Raw genomic sequence first — 26,838 nt, 5'->3', positions numbered from 1 at the left:
AAATTTTCAGCTGACCTTATTGGCAAGTAAACACGATCATTTAGTTTGTTTACAAACTGCTGGACAACGAATGTTTTCTCATCGGAGAAAACCAAATTCAGCAGTTCACCACTTTCGGCCAAGCAAAGCAACTCTGTGGCTCTTTTGAGTCTATTTACTTTCTGTTGCGGTGTAAGTTCTTGCACTTCTTGGAATTTCAATGGCTTTACCCCGAGTTCATTTTTCAATATTTGTCGAATTGAATATTGCGATATGTTCAGCTTACGAGCCATTTTTCAGCCACTGCGACGTGGGTTTCGATCAAGTCGCTTCTTTACTTTTACTTTGAACCATTTCTGCTGATGTTGCTGTTTTCTTCCGTCCACTTCCTTGAGGTCGGGCTACGCCACCACTATCACGGTAACGAGCGATGGTATGAGACACAAAATATTTATTCACATTTCAATTCTGGAGTGCTCTAAGTATAGCCACTGGTTTTCCAGCCAAATATAAAGAAATCACACTATCACGCTTCAATTCCATCACGAATAACTTTTTTTTTTCTGGAAAATTCTCACCAAAATGCTTTTGTACGCTTGTAAACAATATAACGAGCTATCACTGGAATAATTTTAACAGCTGTCGGACGAGTGGCTTAGAAATGACAGCAGTCTGAAGTGGGTTGCAGTTTTTTCATTTCACTCTGTAGATATAACAGTATTTTAGAAAATCAAATAAAACATGACTCTTCAAAGCTGTTTGCAATTGAAAATGGACTATATCCGTCCACGTTTTGGGTATGTAGCGGTACCACCTGATTTTCGGTATTTTGAAGATTCCAACCAAATAAGCTGTATTTTAATAGTTCTGAATCTTGTGTGTGTTCGGAATCTTCTTTAAAAATGTGCATTGGAGATGCACTATTTGATCCGATTTGAAGGCTTGAGACTTATAACCAAATTAGTTGTAATGTCCGAAAATGTTCAGTATAGGTTAATTACTAAATATAACCCACAGATTAGGTTTCCTACGGGTATTCTGAATTTCGAATTGACTGTAATTTATAATTTTGTGTTCTCATTGGGTCAAATGTTGACACTATCCCCTAATGGCTGTACAAGTCGATTTCGTATATTTTGGTCTAGATCACAATTTTTATCGGAAGAGATGATTATTTATTTATTAAAGTCCCATGTTTTGAAACAGTTCCATATAATTTTGAGAGCCATAAACACGTTTTTCAACAAGTTTGTATTTTAAACTGTAAGGGAAATTAGCTATCCCGAAAAAAAATATTTGGAAATTAGACATCTCAAATAAATATTCCACTTTTTTGAAAATTTAATAAAATAACACTCCCATCTTCTCAAAGTTTTAGTAGTGCAACTTACCTTATCATTTAAATTATAATCAATAATAAATAGCACATTGACCTTCGTAAAATTAATTGTGATGTAAATAATAATATTTTTCTGGTGGTAATGAAATTTCCTCCATAAACAATGCATTGCTACAATTGCCTGACAATTTACTTCCAATGTAATAATGATAGTAAATAAGTTTTATTTATTTTATTTTACCCGTTTTTATTAATCGTTTCTAGACATGAAAATATTATTTTCACTTAATGTATTTTGTTGTTGAACTCAAGAGAGATAAATATCTGCGATAATAACTATTTTGAAAAATGTACAAAATTTAATGAATACTACTTACACAATTTCTCTCTCTTTTTCATTTTCTTCTCCTTTCGTTGCAGTTACCCGAAATTATTGGGCACTCATATTAATAGTTTTTCCAATTTTCACATTATTTGGCAATATATTAGTGATAATGTCTGTGTTTCGTGAACGTTCCTTACAAACGGTTACAAATTATTTCATCGTTTCACTGGCAATAGCGGATCTGTTGGTAGCTGTAGTTGTGATGCCATTCGCCGTCTACGCTCTGGTATGTAGTTGCTGTTGTTGTTATTGTACCATTTCAATACTCATGAAACCATTTTAAGAAAGAAAGAAAGAAGGAAAAAACACATCCTCACAACCAATATTGCTTTATGCTTCTCCCCCCGCCCCATAATTCTCCATGGGTTTTGCTTACAATTCATTCTTTGAAATCTTGTTGAACAAATATTGCCATCATTTTACTTTTATCTAAATGTATAGGTATGTCTTTATGTGCATCGAACAAATAGAAATTTATACAATATTCTTTATGCGCCATGTTGCAATGTTGGATCCAGGGTATGCAATTGCAACGGCTTTGCGGCATGAGAAAGGTACATTCATTTGGGTCCTTATTGAGGGTAATATATTTTGAAATTTTGTCTGAGTTGTTCATTGTTTTTTTTTTTTTTTTTTTAAATTGACTTCCAAATTAATGACCCCCGATTGTCCCCTCACATGGCTAAATCAATTGTCAGTTGGAAGAAAAATCCATTTTGTACCTCCTCTATTATATATATATTTCTTGGAATCAATGGAAAATAAATACCAAAGGAAATGTGATTTGTTACTTCGATTTTTTATCAGAATCTTTGAAAATTGCAAAAGGGAAATGAAAAGTTGTGAAACTATCATTCTTATTGCTCGGCGTTCTATCAATAGTAAAATGTTGACTTTTACATAAAGACAGTATCATCCAGACATTGAACGATGTTTTTTTGTTGGAATACCAATTTCAATTTCAAACAAAAATAAAAGATTAATATCCGTTTAAAGTTAATTCAATATTTCATTTTATTATTCTAAAGGTACAATATATGATTGTTGAAATCCATTCAATGCGGAGTTTTTAATAATTTTTTCTCAAGGACTAACTGACCAATAAACGTGGATTTTTTAAACATTTTTTCTCAAGAACCAAGAGACCAATCAACGTGGACTTTTTTACATTTTTTGCTCAAGGACCAACAGATAAATAAACGTGGATTTTTTAAACATTTTTTCTCAAGGACCAACAGACCAATAAACGTGGATTTTTTAAACATCTTTTCTCAGGGGCCCACAGACCAATAAACGTGGATTTTTTAAACATTTTTTCTCAAGGACCCACAAACCAATAAACGTGGATTTTTTAAACATTTTTTCTCAAGGACCAACAGACCAATATACGTGGATTTTTTAAACATTTTTTCTCAAGGACCAACAGACCAATAAACGTGGATTTTTTAAACAGTTTTGCTCAAGGACCCACAGACCAATAAATGTGGATTTTTTAAACATTTTTCTCAAAGACTCACAGACCAATAAACGTGGATTTTTTAAATGTTTTTCAAGGACCAACTTGGATTTGTTAAATATTTTTTTCAAGGACCAACGTGGATTTGTTAAATACTTCTTTTAAAGACTAACGTGGATTTGTTAAATATTTTTTTAAATGATCCACGTGGATTCGTTAAATATATTTTTCAAGGACCAACATGGATTTGTTAAATATTTTGTTAAATGATCCACGTGGATTCGTTAAATATATTTTTCAAGGACCAACATGGATTTGTTAAATATATTTTTCAAGGACCAACATGGATTTGTTAAATATTTGTTTCAAGGACCAACGTGGATTTTTTAAACATTTTTTTTTCAAGGACCAACAGACCTATAAATGTGAATTTTTTTAATATTTTTTCTCAAGGACCCACAGAACAATAAATGTGGATTTTTTAATTCAATGTGGATTTGTTAAATATTTTTTTCAAGGATCAACGTGGATTTGTTAAATAGTTTTTTCAAGGACTGAAATGGATTTGTTAAATATTTGTTTCAAGGACCAACATGGATATGTTAAATATTTTTTTCAAGGACCAACAGACCAATAAACGTGGATTTTTTAAACATTTTTTCTCAAGGACCAACAGACCAATAAACGTGGATTTTTTAAACATTTTTTCTCAAGGACCAACAGACCAATATACGTGGATTTTTAAAATTTTTTTTCTCAAGGACCAACATACCAATAAACGTGGATTTTTTAAACATTTTTTTCTCAAGGACCAACAGACCAATAAACGTGATTTTTTTTAAAAAATTTTTCTCAAGGACCAAAAGACCAATAAACGTGGATTTTTTAAACATTTTATTCTCAAGGACCAACAAATAGACCAAAAAAACTGGATTTTTTAAACATTTTTTTCTCAAGGACCAACAGAACAATAAACTTGGATTTTTTAAACATTTTATTCTCAAGGACCAACAAATAGACCAAAAAAACTGGATTTTTTAAGCATTTTTTTCTCAAGGACCAACAGAACAATAAACTTGGATTTTTTAAACATTTTTTCTCAAGGATCAACAGACCAATACACGTGGATTTTTTAAACATTTTTTCTCAAGGATCAACAGACCAATAAACCTGGATTTTTTAAACATTTTTTCTCAAGGATCAACAGACCAATAAACGTGGATTTTTTAAACATTTTTTCTCAAGGATCAACAGACCAATAAACGTGGATTTTTTAAACATTTTTTCTCAAGGACCAACAGACCAATATACGTGGATTTTTTAAACATTTTTTTCTCAAGGACCAACAGACCAATAAACATGGATTTTTTAAATATTTTTTTCTCAAGGACCAACAGACCAATAAACGTGGATTTTTTAAACATTTTTTTCTCAAGGACCAACAGACCAATAAACGTGGATTTTTTAAACATTTTTTCTCAAGGATCAACAGACCAATACACGTGGATTTTTTAAACATTTTTTCTCAAGGATCAACAGACCAATAAACGTGGATTTTTTAAACATTTTTTCTCAAGGACCAACAGACCAATAAACGTGGATTTTTTAAAATTTTTTTTCTCAAGGACCAACAGACCAATAAACGTGGATTTTTTAAACATTTTTTTCTCAAGGACCAACAGACAAATAAACGAGAATTTTTTAAAATTTTTTTCTCAAGGACCAACATACCAATAAACGTGGATTTTTTAAACATTTTTTTCTCAAGGACCAACAGACAAATAAACGAGGATTTTTTAAACATTTTTCTCTCAAGGACCAACAGAACAATAAACGTGGATTTTTTAAATATTTTTTCTCAAGGACAAACAGACCAATAAACGTGGATTTTTTAAATATTTTTTCTCAAGGACAAACAGACCAATAAACGTGGATTTTTTTAAACATTTTTTCTCAAGGACCAACAGGCCAATAAACGTGGATTTTTTTAAACATTTTTTCCCAAGGACCAACAGAGCAATAAACGTGGATTTTTTTAATTTGTTTTTTCTCAAGGACCTACAGACCAATAAACATGGACTTTCTAAAGATTTTTTCTCAAGGACCAACAGACAAAAAAAAAGAGGATTGTTTAAACATTTTTTCCCAAGGACCAACAGACCAATAAATGTGGATTTTTTGAACATTTTTTCTCAAGGACCAACAGACCAATACACGTGGATTTTTTAAACATTTTTTCTCAAGGACCAATAAACGTAGATTTTTTAAACATTTTTTCTCAAGGACCAATAGACCAATAAACGTAGATTTTTTCTCAAGGAGCAACAGACCAATAAACGTGGATTTTTTAAACATTTTTTCTCAAGGAGCAACAGACCAATAAACGTGGATTTTTTAAACATTTTTTCTCAAGGAGCAACAGACCAATAAACGTGGATTTTTTAAACATTTTTTCTCAAGGACCAACAGACCAATAAACGTGGATTTTTTAAACATTTTTTCTCAAGGACCAATAGACCAATAAACGTAGATTTTTTCTCAAGGAGCAACAGACCAATAAACGTTCTATCAATAGTAAAATGTTGACTTTTACATAAAGACAGTATCATCTAGACATTGAACGATGTTTTTTTTTTTGGAATACCAATTTCAATTTCAAAGAAAAATAAAAGATTAATATCCGTTTAAAATTAATTCAATATTTCATTTCATTATTCTAATCGTACAATATATGATTATTTAAATCAAATAATCATGGATTTTTAAACATTTGTTCTCAAGGACCGACACACCTACAAATGGGAATTTGTTTAAACCTTCAGGTCAAAAGTTGTATTTAAACATTTTTTCTCAAGAACCAACAGAGCAATAAACGTAGATTTTCTAAACATTTTTTCTCAACGATCCACAGACCAATAAATGCGGATTTATTAAACATTTTTTCTCAAGGACCAATAAACGTGGATTTTTTAAACATTTTTTCTCAAGGACCAACAGACCAATATACGTGGATTTTTTAAACATTTTTTCTCAAGGACCAACAGACCAATAAACGTGGATTTTTTAAACAGTTTTGCTCAAGGACCCACAGACCAATAAATGTGGATTTTTTAAACATTTTTCTCAAAGACTCACAGACCAATAAACGTGGATTTTTTAAATGTTTTTCAAGGACCAACTTGGATTTGTTAAATATTTTTTTCAAGGACAAACGTGGATTTGTTAAATACTTCTTTTAAAGACTAACGTGGATTTGTTAAATATTTTTTTAAATGATCCACGTGGATTCGTTAAATATATTTTTCAAGGACCAACATGGATTTGTTAAATATTTTGTTAAATGATCCACGTGGATTCGTTAAATATATTTTTCAAGGACCAACATGGATTTGTTAAATATATTTTTCAAGGACCAACATGGATTTGTTAAATATTTGTTTCAAGGACCAACGTGGATTTTTTAAACATTTTTTTTCAAGGACCAACAGACCTATAAATGTGATTTTTTTTAATATTTTTTCTCAAGGACCCACAGAACAATAAATGTGGATTTTTTAATTCAATGTGGATTTGTTAAATATTTTTTTCAAGGATCAACGTGGATTTGTTAAATAGTTTTTTCAAGGACTAAAATGGATTTGTTAAATATTTGTTTCAAGGACCAACATGGATATGTTAAATATTTTTTTCAAGGACCAACAGACCAATAAACGTGGATTTTTTAAACATTTTTTCTCAAGGACCAACAGACCAATAAACGTGGATTTTTTAAACATTTTTTCTCAAGGACCAACAGACCAATATACGTGGATTTTTTAAAATTTTTTTTCTCAAGGACCAACATACCAATAAACGTGGATTTTTTAAACATTTTTTTCTCAAGGACCAACAGACCAATAAACGTGATTTTTTTTAAAAAATTTTTCTCAAGGACCAAAAGACCAATAAACGTGGATTTTTTAAACATTTTATTCTCAAGGACCAACAAATAGACCAAAAAAACTGGATTTTTTAAACATTTTTTTCTCAAGGACCAACAGAACAATAAACTTGGATTTTTTAAACATTTTATTCTCAAGGACCAACAAATAGACCAAAAAAACTGGATTTTTTAAACATTTTTTTCTCAAGGACCAACAGAACAATAAACTTGGATTTTTTAAACATTTTTTCTCAAGGATCAACAGACCAATACACGTGGATTTTTTAAACATTTTTTCTCAAGGATCAACAGACCAATAAACGTGGATATTTTAAACATTTTTTCTCAAGGATCAACAGACCAATAAACGTGGATTTTTTAAACATTTTTTCTCAAGGATCAACAGACCAATAAACGTGGATTTTTTAAACATTTTTTTCTCAAGGACCAACAGACCAATATACGTGGATTTTTTAAACATTTTTTTCTCAAGGACCAACAGACCAATAAACGTGGATTTTTTAAATATTTTTTTCTCAAGGACCAACAGACCAATAAACGTGGATTTTTTAAACATTTTTTTCTCAAGGACCAACAGACCAATAAACGTGGATTTTTTAAACATTTTTTTCTCAAGGATCAACAGACCAATACACGTGGATTTTTTAAATATTTTTTTCTCAAGGACCAACAGACCAATAAACGTGGATTTTTTAAACATTTTTTTCTCAAGGACCAACAGACCAATAAACGTGGATTTTTTTAACCATTTTTTTCTCAAGGATCAACAGACCAATACACGTGGATTTTTTAAACATTTTTTCTCAAGGATCAACAGACCAATAAACGTGGATTTTTTAAACATTTTTTCTCAAGGATCAACAGACCAATAAACGTGGATTTTTTTAACATTTTTTCTCAAGGACCAACAGACCAATATACGTGGATTTTTTAAACATTTTTTTCTCAAGGACCAACAGACCAATAAACGTGGATTTTTTAAACATTTTTTTCTCAAGGACCAACAGACCAATAAACGTGGATTTTTTAAACATTTTTTCTCAAGGACCAACAGACCAATATACGTGGATTTTTTAAATTTTTTTTCTCAAGGACCAACAGACCAATATACGTGGATTTTTTAAAATTTTTTTTCTCAAGGACCAACAGACCAATAAACGTGGATTTTTTAAACATTTTTTTCTCAAGGACCAACAGACAAATAAACGAGAATTTTTTAAAATTTTTTTCTCAAGGACCAACATACCAATAAACGTGGATTTTTTAAACATTTTTTTCTCAAGGACCAACAGACCAATAAACGTGGATTTTTTAAACATTTTTTCTCAAGGACCAACAGACCAATATACGTGGATTTTTTAAAATTTTTTTTCTCAAGGACCAACAGACCAATAAACGTGGATTTTTTAAACATTTTTTTCTCAAGGACCAACAGACCAATAAACGTGGATTTTTTAAACATTTTTTTCTCAAGGACCAACAGACAAATAAACGAGAATTTTTTAAAATTTTTTTCTCAAGGACCAACATACCAATAAACGTGGATTTTTTAAACATTTTTTTCTCAAGGACCAACAGACAAATAAACGAGGATTTTTTAAACATTTTTCTCTCAAGGACCAACAGAACAATAAACGTGGATTTTTTAAACATTTTTTCTCAAGGACAAACAGACCAATAAACGTGGATTTTTTTAAACATTTTTTCTCAAGGACCAACAGACCAATAAACGTGGATTTTTTTAAACATTTTTTCCCAAGGACCAACAGAGCAATAAACGTGGATTTTTTTAATTTTTTTTTTCTCAAGGACCTACAGACCAATAAACATGGACTTTCTAAAAATTTTTTCTCAAGTACCAACAGACAAAAAAAAAGAGGATTGTTTAAACATTTTTTCCCAAGGACCAACAGACCAATAAATGTGGATTTTTTGAACATTTTTTTTCAAGGACCAACAGACCAATACACGTGGATTTTTTAAACATTTTTTCTCAAGGACCAATAAACGTAGATTTTTTAAACATTTTTTCTCAAGGACCAATAGACCAATAAACGTAGATTTTTTCTCAAGGAGCAACAGACCAATAGACGTGGATTTTTTAAACATTTTTTCTCAAGGAGCAACAGACCAATAAACGTGGATTTTTTAAACATTTTTTCTCAAGGAGCAACAGACCAATAAACGTGGATTTTTTAAACATTTTTTCTCGAGGACCAACAGACCAATAAACGTAGATTTTTTCTCAAGGAGCAACAGACCAATAAACGTGGATTGTTTAAACATTTTTTCTCAAGGAGCAACAGACCAATAAACGTGGATTTTTTAAACATTTTTTCTCAACAACCAGCAGACCAATAAACGTGGATTTTTAAACATTTTTTTCTCAAGGATATACAGACCAATAAACGTGGATTTTTATAACATTTTTCCCAACAACCAACAGACCAATAAACGTGGATTTTTTAAACATTTTTTCTCAAGGACCAATAGACCAATAAACGTAGATTTTTTTCTCAAGGAGCAACAGACCAATAAACGTGGATTTTTTAAACATTTTTTCTCAAGGAGCAACAGACCAATAAACGTGGATTTTTTAAACATTTTTTCTCAACAACCAGCAGACCAATAAACGTGGATTTTTAAACATTTTTTTCTCAAGGATATACAGACCAATAAACGTGGATTTTTATAACATTTTTCTCAACAACCAACAGACCAATAAACGTGGATATTTAAACATTTTTTCTTAAGGACCAACAGACAAATAAACGTGGATTTTTTAAACATTTTTTCTCAAGGACCAACAAACCAATAAACGTGGATTTTTAAACATTTTTTCTCAAGGACCAACAGACCAATACACGTGGATTTTTAAACATTTTTTCTGAAGGACCAACAGACCAATAAACGTAGATTTTTTAAACATTTTTTCTCAAGGACCAATAGACCAATAAACGTAGATTTTTTAAACATTTTTTCTCAAGGACCAATAGACCAATAAACGTAGATTTTTTGAACATTTTTTCTCAAGGATCAATAGACCAATAAACGTAGATTTTTTAAACATTTTTTCTCAAGGACCAATAGACCAATAAACGTACATTTTTTAAACATTTTTTCTCAAGGACCAATAGACCAATAAACGTAGATTTTTTAAACATTTTTTCTCAAGGACCAATAAACGTGTATTTTTCAAACATTTTTTCTCAAGGACCAAAAGACCAATAAACGTGGATTTTAAAAAAAATTTTCTGAAGGACCAAGAGACCAAAAAACGTGGATTTTTAAAATTTTTTCTCAAGGACCCACAAACCAATAAAGGTGGATTTTCTAAACATTTTTTCTCAAGGACCAACAGATCAATAAACGTGGATTTTTTAAACATTTTTTCTCAAGGACCCACAAACCAATAAAGGTGGATTTTCTAAACATTTTTTCTCAAGGACCCACAGACCAATAAACGTGGATTTTTTAGATATTTTTAATACAAGCCGCAAGTTCGGCCGCGCCGATCTTTGAATACCCTCCACCATTTGGAACGACCCATTACGAACTTCAAATACAAAATTTGAAACAATTCTGGTGAATTATTTCACTAAAATCATCAAAATACTAAATATTGGGAGGTACCGTTATATTGGTGCTATACGAAGACGTGGACCCATTTTCAATAAAATTTTATTAATCTACTTTGAATAAAATGTTATCAACCTACTTTATTTCGTTCGGAAGGTAGAGTGATTTCCACAGACGGATAGATGGACGGACATCGCTAAATCGACATAGAATTTTATGCTGATCAAGAAAATAAATACTTCATGGGGTCTAAAATGTATATTTTAGGGTTTGGATTGATCGATATTTAGGGCTTCGATTAATCGATTACAAATTTACTGAAATGGATTTGATCCAAGGATACCTAAGTTCTAAAGCCGTTATTTAGATGAGGCCGCTATATGACTGATGGTATAATAACATCCATCTTCTGTGGGAGGGCTAAGAATGAGAGTATTTCTTGAAGCAATTGCTACCACAAATATGGTAGAATATCCTTCGTAAAAGAAGATTAAAAAAGGTTTAAAAAAAATATAATCAGTGACAAGATTTCCATAAAAATTGCTTTTCTTATCATTCATATTCAATTGACATACATATTGACAAATGGATTGCTTTAATGTTTCTCACGTTCCCCTCACATGACCAACAAATGCTGTCACTTGCCATTAAGCTGGGCTGTATAGCTATTCCCCCAACTGACTTTCCAACACATTATTCTCCTGACAAAGATTATGGTTGGAATATGTATGTATTTGTTTTACATCATAATTTATTCAGAACTACCAATGCTTTTTATATGGCCACAAGTGTCATGTGTTTTGTTTTTGTTTCTCAGTGGGTCTTACATATGCAAGGCATTTTTCTTTTATTTATTTCCTCTCCTTTTTCTTTTTTGTAAAAGTTCCTTGCCCGCCCTGAGCTATACTAATTTAAAATATGTTGATGATGCTGCAATTTTTACATAAAACAAACATAACAAATGCTCGGTTGGGTGGTGGATGGGATTTGGTGGAGGGCTGGGTGTTGGCTGACTGGTATGTTTGCTTGTTTGTTTGCATATTTTCTCGATTTGATAAAGTTTAAGAAATGCAAATTTTTCAGTACACTTACACTTAAATAAAAATATACATATGTATAGTTGTGAATGTGTGTGCGTGTGCACTGTGCACACTTAAAGTTACGAAAATATCTACAGGGTAACGGGAAATTGAATGGATAAAATGGCTTAGAGCCAAGACCCGATGTGAGTTTTTTTAAAAAAAAGATGTTTCAAGTTTAGCTTCACCTTCCAAAACTTACTTACAATCATTACAGCTTCCGATTTTTTTGTAATAACCGAACAACATTATGAAGGCATCTATTTTTATAAACCTAAATTTTCCATATAATCCACAGTTTTTTTCTTTATCTGAAATAATATACAGGGTGAGATGAAAAAACTGCCACCAACTTCAGACTGCTGTCATTTCTAAGCCACTATTGCGACAGCTGTTAAAATTATTCCAGTGACAGCTTACTATATTGTTAACAAGCGTACAAGATCATTTTGGTGAGAATTTTCCAGAAAAAAAGTTATTTGTGATGGAATTCAAGCGCGATAGTGTGATTTCTTCATATTTGGCTGGAAAACCACAAGTGCCTATCGTTAGAGCATTCCAGAATTTAAATGTGATACCAGTTTTTGTGCCTTGTACCATCGCTCGTTACCGTGATACTGGTAGCGTAGACCGTCGTCAAGTAAGTGCACGGACGAAAACAGCAACATCAGCAGAAATGGTTCGAAAAGTAAAGAAGCGGGTTGATCGAAGCACGCGTCGCAGTGGTCGAAAAATGGCTAGTGAGCTGAACATATCGCAATATTCCATTTGGCAGATATTAAAAAATGAGCTCGGGATAAAGCCATTGAAATTCCAAAAAGTTCCAAACTTACACCGCAACGGAAAGAAAATAGAAAATAGAGCTAAAGAGTTGCTGTGCTTGGCCGAAAGTGGTGCAGAGCCGAATTTAGAATTCTTCGATGAGAAAACATTCTTTGTCCAGCTGTTTGTAAACAAACAAAATGATCGTGTTTACTTGCCAAAGACGTCAGCTGAAAATGTGCACCTCCGATTGGCCACCAGAACTCAAGTGCCGGCCATGGTGATGGGCCTCCATAACAGCCGATGATCGCTCTCCGCTCGTTTTAATCGACCATGGCATCAGAATAAATGCCAAATATTATCTCGAAAATATTCTGGAGGGTGTATGAAAGCCTTGGGAACGCCAACATTTTGGCCGTAGACCTTGGACATTCCAACAGGACTCAGCGCCATCGCATTCAGCACGTGCCACCCAAGAATTGTTACCACATGAGGTTTCTCGCTTCATTTCCAGCGCACAATGACCACCAAAATCTCCGGATACCAATCCGTTGGACTATTGTCTCTGAAGTATTTTGGAAAGCAAGGTTCGCACTAAAAACTACCAAAGTGTCGATCACCTTAAACAAGCGCTTCGCCGGGTATGGGCCAAAATACCGCAGAACAACATTCGGGCAGTGTGTGACGGTTTCATTGGCCGTTTAAAGGCCATAATTCGTGCCAAAGGTGACTAATTCGAAACAATCTTAACATATTTTAAAATTAATCCGACATTTTTCTGCTTTCCTTCCATAAAATTAAAAAAAATAAAATTAAGGCGTTTGACTTTTTTGCAGTTTTTATACCCTTCAACACTCTGTCCGTAATATATTTAGGGGTTGAAATGGACCAAGAACTAAAAAGGTTTCTGATTTTACAGCCGTTATAAAGGTCACAAATAGAAACCAAAGAACACGAAATTTCGCATGATGTTAGAGGTTAGGGCTGCGGACCACTACACAGAATGGACGACTACTTTTTTGTGAAAAAATACCAACGTTACTTACAGACGATATCCGAAATACACAAAAGGCGTACTTATGGGTTTTTATACGTTTTCATGTAGCACCCATATAACGGTACCTCCCGATATTCGGTATTTTTATGATTTTAGCGTCATTATTCACCAGAATTGTTTCAAATTACGTATTTAGAGTTCGTAATGGGTACTACAGTCTGTGACAGAAAATTGTGTATGCAGGTCCAGGTCTTCGTATAGGCCCCATATATCAGTACCTCCCTATTTCGGTATTTTCACGAGTTTAGGTACAATACCCACCGAAATTATTTAAGATATCGTATTTGACGTTCGTAATGGATGCTCTAGTCTGTGACAGAAAATTGTCTATGCTGGTCCAGGTCTTCGCATAGCTCCGATATAACGGTACTTCCCTATATATGATATTTTGATGATTTTAGCTACATTATTCACCGTTTATTTTATTTCGAATTTGAATATGGTAAAGGCTTATGACAAACAATGCCTATGTAGGTCCATGTCGTATAGACCCCAATATAACGGCTATATTCGGTAAATTTAAAATTTTAACAGAATTTTTTAAGGATTTTATTTTTTTGAAAATTTCCAAATTCGTTCCAAATGGTGGAGGGTATTCAAAGTTCGGCCCGGCCGAACTTACTGCTTTTTAACTTTTTTATGCTGATTTCGTTGAAGAATATAGCCAAATTTCGTAAACAAGAAAATCGTATAGATGAGTCTAAATTTAGGAATACAGAGAGGCCTCTTGCTTTTGTAGATGATCGAAAAATATTTATATAAACCAAAAAAAAAAAATTTAAGCCAAGCGAAGCGCCTGAGAAGAGAGTTAAGGACATGGAAGCATTGGACTATATTTAGCTGTAAAATGGACCACAATAACTAACAGCACGGAGTGCGTAGATATTGGGCAAATATCCCTGGTCAAAATGATAAGGGTAATATCTGGGCAGTGCTCCGTGACATAATCTCTAAAGCGAAATCTTCCAAAATGGATTTGGACATAAATGGGCTTCTAAAATATTGTAGTGTTATTGGGTATCACATGGTCGGCCCCGCACCACTATAGCCTTTGCTTACCCTTTTTTATCTCATCCTGTATAGCAACCACAACCTGTCTTCATCATATAAATATGCACATCACGTCGAATGTATGCATGTTTTGCGAGCATACAAATGTTTTTAGAAGTCTGTTAAGTTGTCGTCCATTAAAGTGTCGTAAATTAATATTTGCATAATGTTGAGTTTGTTATTTATGAAAAATATTTCAATATTTCCATAAAGGCAAGATGAATTTACTTGACTACTACAACCCGAACGACATTTCCATATTTGCTGCCTATGCACACCTACATACATACATATATGCCTATCTCTGCTGGACAGCAGAGAAATGTAAATCACCTTCTTCTCCTTTCTTTCATTCTGTTTTGTTTTCATTTCATAAACTTTTTTTCGTAAAAATCTTTATTAGATTTCGGAAATTTTATTTTCATGCCTATATTAAATTGAAAGTGTAAACAAGAGAGGAGCATTTGAAGTGTTATGCATCAATCAACATACATACATAGTTATACATTCGTGTGTGTGTGTCGAAATAAAATTCCAGGAAATTTGATTACTTCCATCAATATTTATTTGAAAAATCTTTAGTTGAGCTCGAGTATGTTCGAACATGTTCGAATGTAAATTAAGTTTTCTTCAGAAATAAAGAAGTGATTGTTCCACGAAATGGGGGGGGGGGGGGGGGGGGGAGAAATCAGTATTCAATATCGATTTTCATGATTCATGTAAATATTAGATTTCCAAAATGGTATTTCAAATAATTAGGAGAAGATTTATTTACTTCTTACAGTTTGTGTAGAAAATGTTGCTGCAGCCTGGAATGTTGCGGCGAGTTTATTTTACAACCTTATGAAACATGTTCATTCAGAATACACAATCGAAGTAATATTTAAATATTTTAGGGAATATGGGTAGATAGAATGTATCGGAAATATTGGTAACAACTATTAGTCGATTTGACTACAAAAATTTACAATTAACCTATGACCAGTCATATATGCGGTTGGGACGTGTTATTGATATTTTTCGCAACATATATGGAGAGTATATGATATTTGTAGTTCCCTTTATAACTTCTCGAAAAATTCACTTGATCAGCTAAAGATTCTCTGTTTTGCAACAACAAATATTCTCTGTTTGTCTAGAAGTATTTAGCTGCCTGTGGGAATGACTGTAGCTTCAGGACTGTATAGAGGATGTTTATTAAATTTTATTTTTATAAGTTAAGGTTTAATTAGACGTGCCGTACCAATATGAAAAAGGTATTCTACTCAATCCCTTGGGGTAAAATTTGTGACATACTATAACGCAATAGCCATAACCGTTACCGTAAATATGAATTGAATTTTTGATTTCTGCCGTAACCGTTTACATTCTGAAATTAGGAATTGCGCGTCGCTAATAATCTAATATATACCGCTTGATTGTGGAACCACGACACATCAAAATATTTAGTTGTTTTTATACCCTATATACACCATACTATGGAGGGTATATTAATTTTGTCATTCTGTTTGTAACTCCTCGAAATACTCATGTCAGACCCAACAAAGTATATATATTCTTGATCAGCGTAAAATTCTAAGACGATTTAGCGATGTCCGTCTATCTGCACACATTTTGCCAGTAGGCAGGTTAAGTTCGTAAATGGGTCATGTAGGTCCACGTTTTCATATAGCCCCATATAAGAGTACCTCCCAATATTCGGTATTTTGAAGATTTTAGCGACATTAATCACCGGAATTGTTACAAATTTGGTATTTGAAGTTCGAAAAGGACACTATACCCTAAAACAGAAAATTGTCTGTGCACGTCTACGTCTTCGTATAGCCCCCATATAGCAGTACCTCCCGATATTCGGTATTTTGATGATTTTAGCGACATTATTCACTGGAACTGTTTCAAATTTGGTAGTTGATGTTCGTAATGAATACTACAGCCTATGACAGAAAATTGTCTGTGCAGGTCTATGTCTTCGTATAGCCCCCGGTACCTTCCTATATTCGGTATTTTGATAATTTTAGCGAAGTTCGTAATAGATACTGCAGCCTAAGACAGAAAATTGTCTGTGCAGCTCCACATTTTGGTATAGCCCCCATATAATAGTACATTATTCACCGATTTTTTCAAGTTTCGCATTTGAATGTTGTAATGGCTTATGATAAAAATTGCCTATTCTGGTCCACGTCGTCGTTTGGACCCTAATATGACGGTTACATTTAATATTTTTAGGATTTAAACAGAATTTTTACCGAGTTTCTTTTTTTGAAAAGGGCCAAATTTTGTGTCATATTGTGGAGGGCCGGGCCGAACTTACAGCTTTTTTACTTGTTTTTTTTTTAACTATTGATAATTTCATAAGTGGAACCAATAGCAGTGGGCTGTTATATTGCATAATCGGCATACATCTAATATTTCCATTTAAATTGAGTTGTGCCAGGGTTTCTTTTTACCCTACACCACATAGTGGTAAGGGTATTATGTCGTTGTGTATTTGTTTGGAAGGGAGAAGGAAGGAAGCAAGATGGACCAATAGTTACTTTTGAGGATTTCACTTTGAGTCGATTTATTCATGTCAGTCCGTTTGTCCGTTTGTTCGTCCATGTATTCTTGTGAACAAAATGCAGGTCGCATTTATTATCCCATTGAGATGAAATATTGCAAACAATAGAGGGTGAGATAAAAAAAACTGCAACAAAGTCATACGCCACAATTTTTACATTTTTTCTAAATGTTATTGAATGAAAGCAAACAATTTCGGAAATAGTATCAAATTTTAGAATAAGTTTAGATTTGTTCGAATTGATTACGAATCATGGCCTTCAAACAGTCAATGAAACCATCACACGCCGCTCGAATCTTACTCTGCGGTATTTTGACCCATTCCCGGCGTAGCGTTTGCTTGAGGTGATCGACACTTTGATATTTTTTAGTGCCAACCAAAAATACTCCAGACACAATAGTCCAACGGCTTGGTATCCGGAGATTTTGGTGATCATTGCGCGCTTGACATGAAGCGAAGAACCTAATTTTGTAACCATTCTTGGGTGGTGCGTGCTGAGTGCGATGGTGTTGAGTTCTGTTGGAATGTCTAAGGTATGCGGCCAAAATTTTTGCGTGCTCAAGGCTTTAATACACCCCCCACAATATTTTCGAGATAATATTCGGCATTTATTCTGATGCCACGGTCGATTAATACGAGCGGTGAGCAACAATCGGTTGTTATTGTGGCCCACACCATCACCATGGCGGCGCTTGAGTTCTAGTGGTCAACCGAAGGTGCACATTTTCACCTGACCTCTTTGGCAAGTAAATACGATCATTTAGGAATGAACGAATTTTTTCTCATCGGAGAAAACCAAATTTGTCAGTTCACCACTTTTGGCCAATCGAGGCAACTCTTTACCTCTTTTGAGTCTATTCTCTTTCTATTGCGGGGTAAATTCTTGCACTTTTTGGAATTTCAATGGCTTTACCCTGAGCTCATTTTTCAATATTTACCAAATGGAATACTGCGATATGTTGAGCTCACGAGCCATTTTTCGGCCACTGTGACGCGGGTTTCGATCAAGTCGCTTCCTTACTTTTTGAACCATTTCTGCTGATGTTGCTGTTTTCTTCTGTCCATTTCCTTGACGTCAGGCTACGCTACCAGTATCACGGTAACGAGCGATGGTACGAGGCACAAAAGATTTATTCACATTTAAATGCTGGAGGGCTCTAACGATAGCCACATGTGATTTTCCAGCCAAATATAAAGAAATCACACTATTAGGCTTGAATACCATCACGAATAACTTTTTTTTTTTTTGTAAAATCCTCACCAAAATGCCTATATATTTGAGCAAAAACTCAAGAATTTTGAAAATAATATACGTATCTCTCACATAAAATGAATCCAGTACTAGATATAATCCACATTTTGTCCTTGGTAGTAATTGTGTCAGAAATACACGGAACATGAAAAGTATTGGTCCACCTTTCCCCTACCCTTTCCCAAAAGATAAGATTTGAATCATAACAACTGAAACGTGTTTCCAATTTTCTTTTAACATTGTTTGACCTAATTCGAAAGCTTTAGATCTCGCATCTTTATTCAATTAGTTCATTCACGCCTTATGAATCCTTTTCTCAAAGAGTCAAAATTTGGAATAATCATTAGGTTCATAAAATGCGAAATTATTCCCTAGCTCTTAGCCTAATTCGAACAATGTAATATTTGTACTGAAATTGGGATACAGAGGCCCAATTGTTATGGTACGTCCACCAAAAGTATGAACATGTGTAAGAGGTCAATTGTCGAATAACCGACTGAGCTTTTATAACTTCTTCTTCTTATTTTTATTTAGGAAATGTGTTTGAAATAAAGGACATATGATTGTATATATACAATAAAAATCGAAATGCCAAATTGAAACCATTCATCCGGGAAATTTGGCGAAAACGGTATAAATACGTAAAATCGGGCGGTACAATTATGTCAAGGCTAAATTAAAATGTGGGCAATTTTTGCAAGAGTGTTGTCTCCTCTATATGACCAAAATTTCCAAAAAATGGACCTATACGGCAGTATGAGGGACTGTTTCCATGGGAAGCATACCTTTAGGAAACCAAAAAGTTGCAAAGTGGAATTATTCAGATTTCTTTTTCTTCAGCGAAAGTCAACAGTTTTTATAAACTCAAAATTCTAAGTTTTAGTGAAATTTAACTATAGAATGAAAATGCATGCATGTACGAAAAATGCGAAAATGTTACCTCCAGTTTTGGAAATTAATATGATAACATTTCCTGGAAAGGCTCCCGTAATAATGCCGAATTGCCTGACAATGCCTGAAAAAAAAGAAAATGCAAAAAAAGACATAAAAAACAATACTTTCTTAAGTTCTCACAAGAAAAAAATTGAAACCAAAGAATTTGGCCTCCCGAAATATTTTTCCAAATAATGTATTAATTAAAGATTCCTGTCTCTTCAATACTTTGTATAAAAATCATATCCTTTAATTTTTTTTTTAATTTGAGATGCTTTTTTATTAATATCGATATAATTTTTTGGTTTTAGTTAAATTTTTGACCAATCCCCAGATACAGCCTTCCATTCCACCGACTGTGATACAATTTAAACTATTTTTCCCACCAAAAATAATTTACAATTTCCAGTTGTTGCTCCCATATTCATCGGCAATTCATCATCATAATTACCAATATATAAGACCTCAATATGTAGGCATACCTTGTAATATATATATATATGAGCAACCCATCAATCCAAAAGTAAATTATTACCACTCTCTGAATTATGACCAAATGTCACATTCGGTTAAAGTGGCATATTTTAACGCTGTGAGTGGTGGTAGTGTGAAAGTGGCCATGAAAAGCGTGGTAGTTTTCTTGGCTGGTTGCCATCCCCCGCCATCCTTTCACTTGCGGCGATTCTATGATTATTACAAACCATTAGTTACTATGGAAAACATATTATCACATTTACACCAATATGTTGTGGCGAGTGAAGGGAGGGAGGGTCGACATATGTGTGTAAGTGTGATTTTTGCTTTAAGGCCACAATTAACAAAGCTTTATGAGAGTTAATCCTTGTATGTGTGGATGTATGTATGTACGTGGGGGCAAATGTTGATGAATGTGTAGGATGGTACATACATATATTATTTCATGCCTACTATTATGTGTGTTGGTGTAAATCTTGTCCACATACATACATACTTTCATAAACACATACATACGTGCGTACGTATATTCGTGGATTCGGAAGGCATATATTTTATGGCAAAGTTTTGTTTATTGTGAAATTCCCACAAAAGTTTAGCATCCGGCCATTGACTGATTGCTGAGAATGGGGGGGCCTGGTGGAACATACATACATCCACACACACATATGATTTATGTAAATGTATTCTGTCAACTCAAGTTGATTGATTGAACTTTTCACTTTCACTTTTCGATCCTTTACAATGGTATTTATGTCAAAAAATGCTCACAGTTTCGCAAACTATGCACGATGTCAGGCCAATGGCATTTGAAATGCCTAAGGAACAATAGATGGGGACGAAAGTTTTATGATTTAATACTTTGCATTGGACAAACGCATTGATATATAATTCTGAAAATTTAGAATAAGAGTTACTGATGGGTTTCTTTTTTTTGAAAGGGTTTTTTGGAAATTTGGACTTTAAGGTTACGAAAAGCTCTAAAATGACACTAAACATCAAAAATGGTACTATATAACATTATGCAAATGTATGGAGCTAAACACTTGAAATTTGGTATGAGAATCAAGGTTGAAAAGTAAGTTTGATATATGAAGATGGTTTGGAAGAAATCCGTATCAGTACAGTTGGAATCAACCTTATGTGGGTCTATCCGTCATTCTGCCTGTTTAACTGGTAAAGACACTTCTGATCTACACCCAAAACGGCAGAAGCTAGAATCTTAACATTTTAGGTAGACGTGTGATAAGGTTGGATTTTTGGAAATTTGTACAAAAAGGGTAACAGGGTACGAAGAGTACTAAAATGTACTAAAAATTGAATACTTTGTTTTGGACAAAGACAATGAGCTATAATTCTGAAATTTGTGAATAAGTGTTACTGATGAAGTGCAGATTAGATGTAGCAAAGGGTTTTTGGAAATTCGAACTTTAAGGTTACGAAAAGCTTTAAAATGGTACTAAACTTGTAAAATGGTACCATTTAAAATTATGTAAATTGATAGGGCTAAAAACCTGAAATATGGTATGAAAATCAAGGTTGGAATGCAAGTTTGATATTTGAAGGTGGTTTCTGAAATGTATACTAAGTACGCGAACTGTACTAAATGGTACTAAATTAGAAACAGTTTGGTTTAGAGCGAACGGATGAATCTGAAAATTTGTATTGGGGTCCCTGCTGATGCTAGAATTGTGATAAAAATGTGATTTTGGAAATGTGTACTACAAGTGCACGAAAAGTACTAAATAGTACTATATTTCGTAAAATTTGGTATTGGGTGAACAGATAGTGCTTGAAATCTGAAATGTGGTATTAGCGTCGCTGTTCAGATGTAGCCTGGACATATGGTTTCGGAAATATGCACTATAATTGCACGAAAAGTGCTGAATTGTACTTTATTTGGTACAATTTGGTACTGGGCAAACATATAGTGCTTGAAGTCCGAAATTTGATATTAGCGTCGCTGTTCAAGTTCAGCCTGGACTTATAGATTTTTTCTCTGAAATGTATATCATAAGTGAATGGTACAAAATATGGTATTGGGTCAAGGGATAGGGCTAAAATCCTTAAATTAAAATTAAGGTCTCAATTGGTATCTTGAATTATGATATGGAGGTGGTTTTCGAAAGATGTACTGTAATTGTACGAAATGTACTAAATAGTGCAAAATTTAATATTGGGTGAGGGATTAGAGCTGAAATCCTTAAATTTGATAAAGATGTCACTGTTGATATCTGTGTAAGAGATAAAAATGTGGTTTCAGAAACTTGTACTATAACTGTTCGAAAAGTACTAAGTGATACTTAATCGAGTATTGAGTGAAGAAATAGAGCTGGAATCGTGAAATTTGATATAGATGCCACTCTTTGTTGTCTGTGGTTAAGCTATGGAGATTTGTTGTTCAAAAATTACTAAATTGTACTAAATATGGTTTTAAAAGAATGGAACCGTAAAATGTTACATTGCGATAAACGTTGGGGTCTAGGATTGAGATGTGGTACGATTTTGAAAATGAGTACAAAAAGTATACGAAAATACGAAATTTGGCATTGAGTGAATATAGAGATCTGGAATTCCGAAATTTATGCCTTTGTTGGTATCTGCTGTTGCGATCTGGCTCTGCAAATGCCTACTATAATTCAAAAGTACTAAATGGTACCAATTTTGGATCAATGTTGACGAAGTAGATTGTATTGGATATGTGAAGCAAATGCTAATAAATTTGGTATTGGGTGAAGGGTTGGACCCGAACGTCTTTGATACTGAGGCCACTCTTGGATTTTAGGGGCTTGTTTATTGAGATGTTGAAATAGTTCTGGACAGAAAATTTGGATATGAGTCCATTGTGCAATGGTCTTAATTACATGGTGGGATAAAAAAACAGCAACAAAGTCAATCGCCATAATTTTTATTTTTTTTTTCAATTTTATTAAAGAAATCGAAATAACATAAAATTTTAGAATAAATTTAGATTTTTTCGAATTGGTCACCCTTGGCTCGAATTATGGACCTCAAACGGCCAATCAAACACACTGCCCGAATGTTACTGTGCGGAATTTTGGTCCATTCCCTGCGAAGCGCTTGCTTGGTGATCGAAACCTTGGTATTTTTTAGTGCCAACTTTGCTTTCAAAAATACTCCAGACACAATAGTCCAACGGATTGATATCCGGAGATTTTGGTGGCCATTGTGCGCTGGAAATGAAGCGAGGAACCTCATTTTGTAACCATTCTGGGGTAGCGCGTCCTGAGTACAGGGTGTGCGACCAAAATGTTTGCGTGTCCAAGGCTTTAATACACCCTCCAGAATATTTTCGCGATAATATTCGGCATTCAATCTGATGCCACAGACGATTAATACGAGCGGAGAGCGACCATCATCTGTTATGGCGGCACACACCATCTCCAACGGCCGGCGCTTCAGTTCTTTCAGCTGACCACCTTGGCAAGTAAACACGATCATTTTGTTTGTTTAAAAACTGCCGGACAACGAATGTTTTCTCATCGGAGAAAGCCAATTCGACAGTTCACCACTTTCGGTCAAGCGAAGCAACTCTTTAGCTCTTTTGAGCCTATTTTCTTTCTGTTGTAGTGTAAGTTCTTGCACTTTTTTGAATTTCAATGGCTTTACCCCGAGCTTATTTTTCAATATTGCGATATGTTCAGCTCACGAGCCATTTTTCTGCCACTGCGACGCGGGTTTCGATCAAGTCGCTTATTTACTTTTCAAACCATTTCGGCTGATGTTGCTGTTTTCTTCCGTCCACTTCCTTGATGTCGGGCTACGCTACCAGTATCACGGTAACGAGCGATGGTACGAGTCACAAAAGATTTATTCACATTTTTAAGCCGGAGTGCTCTAGCGATAGCCACTTGTGGCTTTCCAGCCAAATATAAAGATATCTCACTATCACACTTGAATTCCATCACGAATAACTTTTTTTCTGAAAATTCTCACAAAAATGCTTTTGTACGCTTGTAAACAATATAGTGAGCTGTCACTGGCATAATTTAAATAGCTGTCGGATGCGTGGCTTAGAAATGACAGCAGTCTGAAGTAGGTTGCAGTTTTCTCATCTCACCCTGTATACGACAGTACTAATTTTTTTAATTTGGTATTTTACTTAATTTTGTATTGACTGAATATATAAAGCTGGAATTCCAAAATTTGATATTGACGTCTCTGTTGGCATCTGGTGTTGCGATCTAGCTCTGCAAATGTATACTATAATTCAGAAGTACTAAACGGTACTAATTTTGGATCACTATTGACGTCTAGGATGGAAAGAAGTAGATTTTTGTTGGATATGCGTAGTAAAAGCTAATAAATTTGGTATTGGGTGAAGGGATGGACCCGGATGGAAGGATAGACCTTCAATAATTTGATATTGAGTTTGGGGCTTGTATATGGAGGCATTCTGGACAAAAAAACTGGATGTCGGTCCATTGTGCGATTCTCTTACTTTAATCATCCTCGGTAAACTTTAAAATGATTTTTAAGGAGTAAAAGCTAAACATATTCCAGTCACTCTTTCCGAAAAAGAAAAAAGTTGAATAGCACTTAAAACCCTGAAAGTCTTAAAATTTAGTACTTTGTAGGACGTTTTTATTAAAAAGTGTTGTCAAACGGAACGAATTGTACATTTACAGTACTAAAAAGTAATTTAATGAACTGTTGGAACGAATCTTAAATTTTAAGGTAGAGTTTTCGCTGACGATGTAGCGAGCTTTTGCTGGATGTAGGGTAAATGTTGCAAGGGACCACGAAAAATCAAAATATCTTTTTCTTATTCGAAAGAAACGCACCTAGCCTGACCGTACCTAGGACTTTATGAGCAAAAAATTTGTTAGAACATTTTGAATAACCAAAAGGCTTAAAAAATAATATTCCGATTCCTTAAAAAGCATAAGCTTAACAAGTTGGAAATGGATATATTAGCCGAATTACTAATGTACTTCAGGGTGGCAATCAAAAAATTCTTTATGGCTCTTAATAACCCCACCAAGGCCTATTATCTCCAAAAGGAATTTTTCAACGCCAGGCTATTTCGTCCTGTTATGTGTCACGGTGTAATCTTTTGACTATATGTATTTTTTTTTCAAATTTCGCCCCTATCTATATTTCCCTCTCTCTGCAATTCATCACATTGTTGTCTTAAATCTTGTATATTTAGTTTGAGTAAAAAAGTAACTTTTTGACATTTTCTACACACTTGTCTCACACTCGACAATGACTTAACAAACAATTTTTCCTTGTTCTTTCACCAAGAAAAAGTTTCCCCTTCTTTCTTCTTTCGTTGAAAACCCAAAATCCTGAATTTTTTTTGCAAAAGAATAAAAGAACAGTGAAAGAAAGAAAAACCAGCTCATAACATAACAAATGAAAAGCGAACAACTGTCATGGACCATCGTTGGGCTCTGTTTAATGCCAAGCTAATGTCATTTTCATGAGAATAAACAGCGATTCATTTTAAAATTTTCAAACATTCCATCCTTGTGGGCCTTTTTTTCTTGTTGTTCTTTTCTTGGGTTTTTCTTCATCCCCCCTTATATGGCCATGCGAAAAAAATGTGAAATTATTTACATAATTATGGGACGAAGAAAAAATGCGCTTGTTATTGTCGTTTCTGCTTCACCCCAAAAAATCCTCGCTGATTGCTGTTAAATGTTTCCGTGGCTAAGCGAAAAAATGTGAGGCTGGCTAATGGTTATGCGCCTTGAGTTAAATGTAAATTTTAATGAGCAATTTTTTGGTAGCTAAATGTTGTGTTTTGTTATTTTCTTTCGACATCATATGTATGTAAATGGCAGACCATTTAAATGGAAAATGACTTTTGTTATAATTTGAAGATGGGAAAATGTTCAATGTCACCAAGCTTACGGGATATGTAGTCCATTTAAATTTCAGCTTTTCTTATATTACATTTTGAAGATACATTTATTTTCGATAAAAAGGGCTTTTGATCTTTGATCCCAAATTCCATTATATTTTAAGGAAATGTATAATAAAATAATAAATTATGTTTGCAAATGTTATTGGCAGTATGGATGTTTATCCATCACAATTTCATTATAATTTAAGAAAATAAATAATAAAATAAATAAATAATTTTGTTGGCAAATGTTCAATGACAAATAAAATGACAATTTTAGTTGCTAGACTAATCATTCCAAGACTCTAACACAAACGGCCAATAATTGTCCAAAAAAAAAAATCATAAATTTCTTCAAAACAATGGAGAGAGCTCGATTTTTATACACTTCAGCATTATATAGAGGGGGTATTTACTTTGTAATTCCATTTGTAACTCCTCGAAATACTCATGCTAGACCCTACAAAGTATATAGTATATTCTGGATCAGCGTAAAATTCTAAGTCGATCTATCTATTGTAATACCGCTGTCTTCCGAATTAAATGAGATAGAAGGCTAAAAGTTCGTAAATTGTCTGAGTCGGTCCACGTTTTAGTATAGCCCCCGCATAACTGTTCTTCGCTATATTCAGTATTTTCATGATTTTATTATTTCTTATTTGAAGATCTTGGCCTACGACAAGAAATACATATGCGGCCTAAGTACTCGTGTGGCCCCCACATATATCGGTATTTTTAAGATTTTAGAAACATTATAGATCAGAATTGTTTCAGATTTTGTATCTGAAGTTCGAAATCGGCACTACAGTCTATGACAAAAATTACTTATGCAGGTCCATATCTTTGTATCTCTATATTTAACTGTTTTATTTCTTCGATTTTTTTATTTGTATCGTCGCCTTACATATCCTAGAACCTTCCGAAGGAACCCTAGTTATTATTCAAATAAATAAAATAGCACGTGCCGTAGGCTGAGAAAAAGAGCGGAAAAGCTATTTTTTAATACTTCGAAAATTGTATTATTTGAATAAGGTTTGAGCCAAGTGAGAAAATTGTCCGCATTGTCGTAATCATGCTAGAGCGTTCCGAAATGTCTTTATTTATTCTTCAATTAAATAAAC

General features: G+C 33.6%; 1 protein-coding gene across 1 annotated transcript in view; it reads left to right on the top strand.

Annotated features, from left to right (window-relative positions):
• LOC101892782 (dopamine D2-like receptor) overlaps positions 1-26,838 on the top strand; it is a 250,824-nt gene that overhangs the window by 151,210 nt on the left and 72,776 nt on the right. The window contains exon 5 of the mRNA XM_059120935.1: positions 1,739-1,929. Coding sequence (XP_058976918.1) covers positions 1,739-1,929 — 191 coding nt within the window. The remainder of the gene's footprint in view (positions 1-1,738; positions 1,930-26,838) is intronic.

This window comes from Musca domestica, unplaced genomic scaffold (assembly GCF_030504385.1).
Source record: "Musca domestica strain aabys unplaced genomic scaffold, Musca_domestica.polishedcontigs.V.1.1 18, whole genome shotgun sequence".
NCBI lineage: Eukaryota > Metazoa > Arthropoda > Insecta > Diptera > Muscidae > Musca > Musca domestica.
The sequence above is the reverse complement of the archived record's forward strand: the minus strand, read 5'-3'. Positions and strand labels throughout refer to the sequence as shown.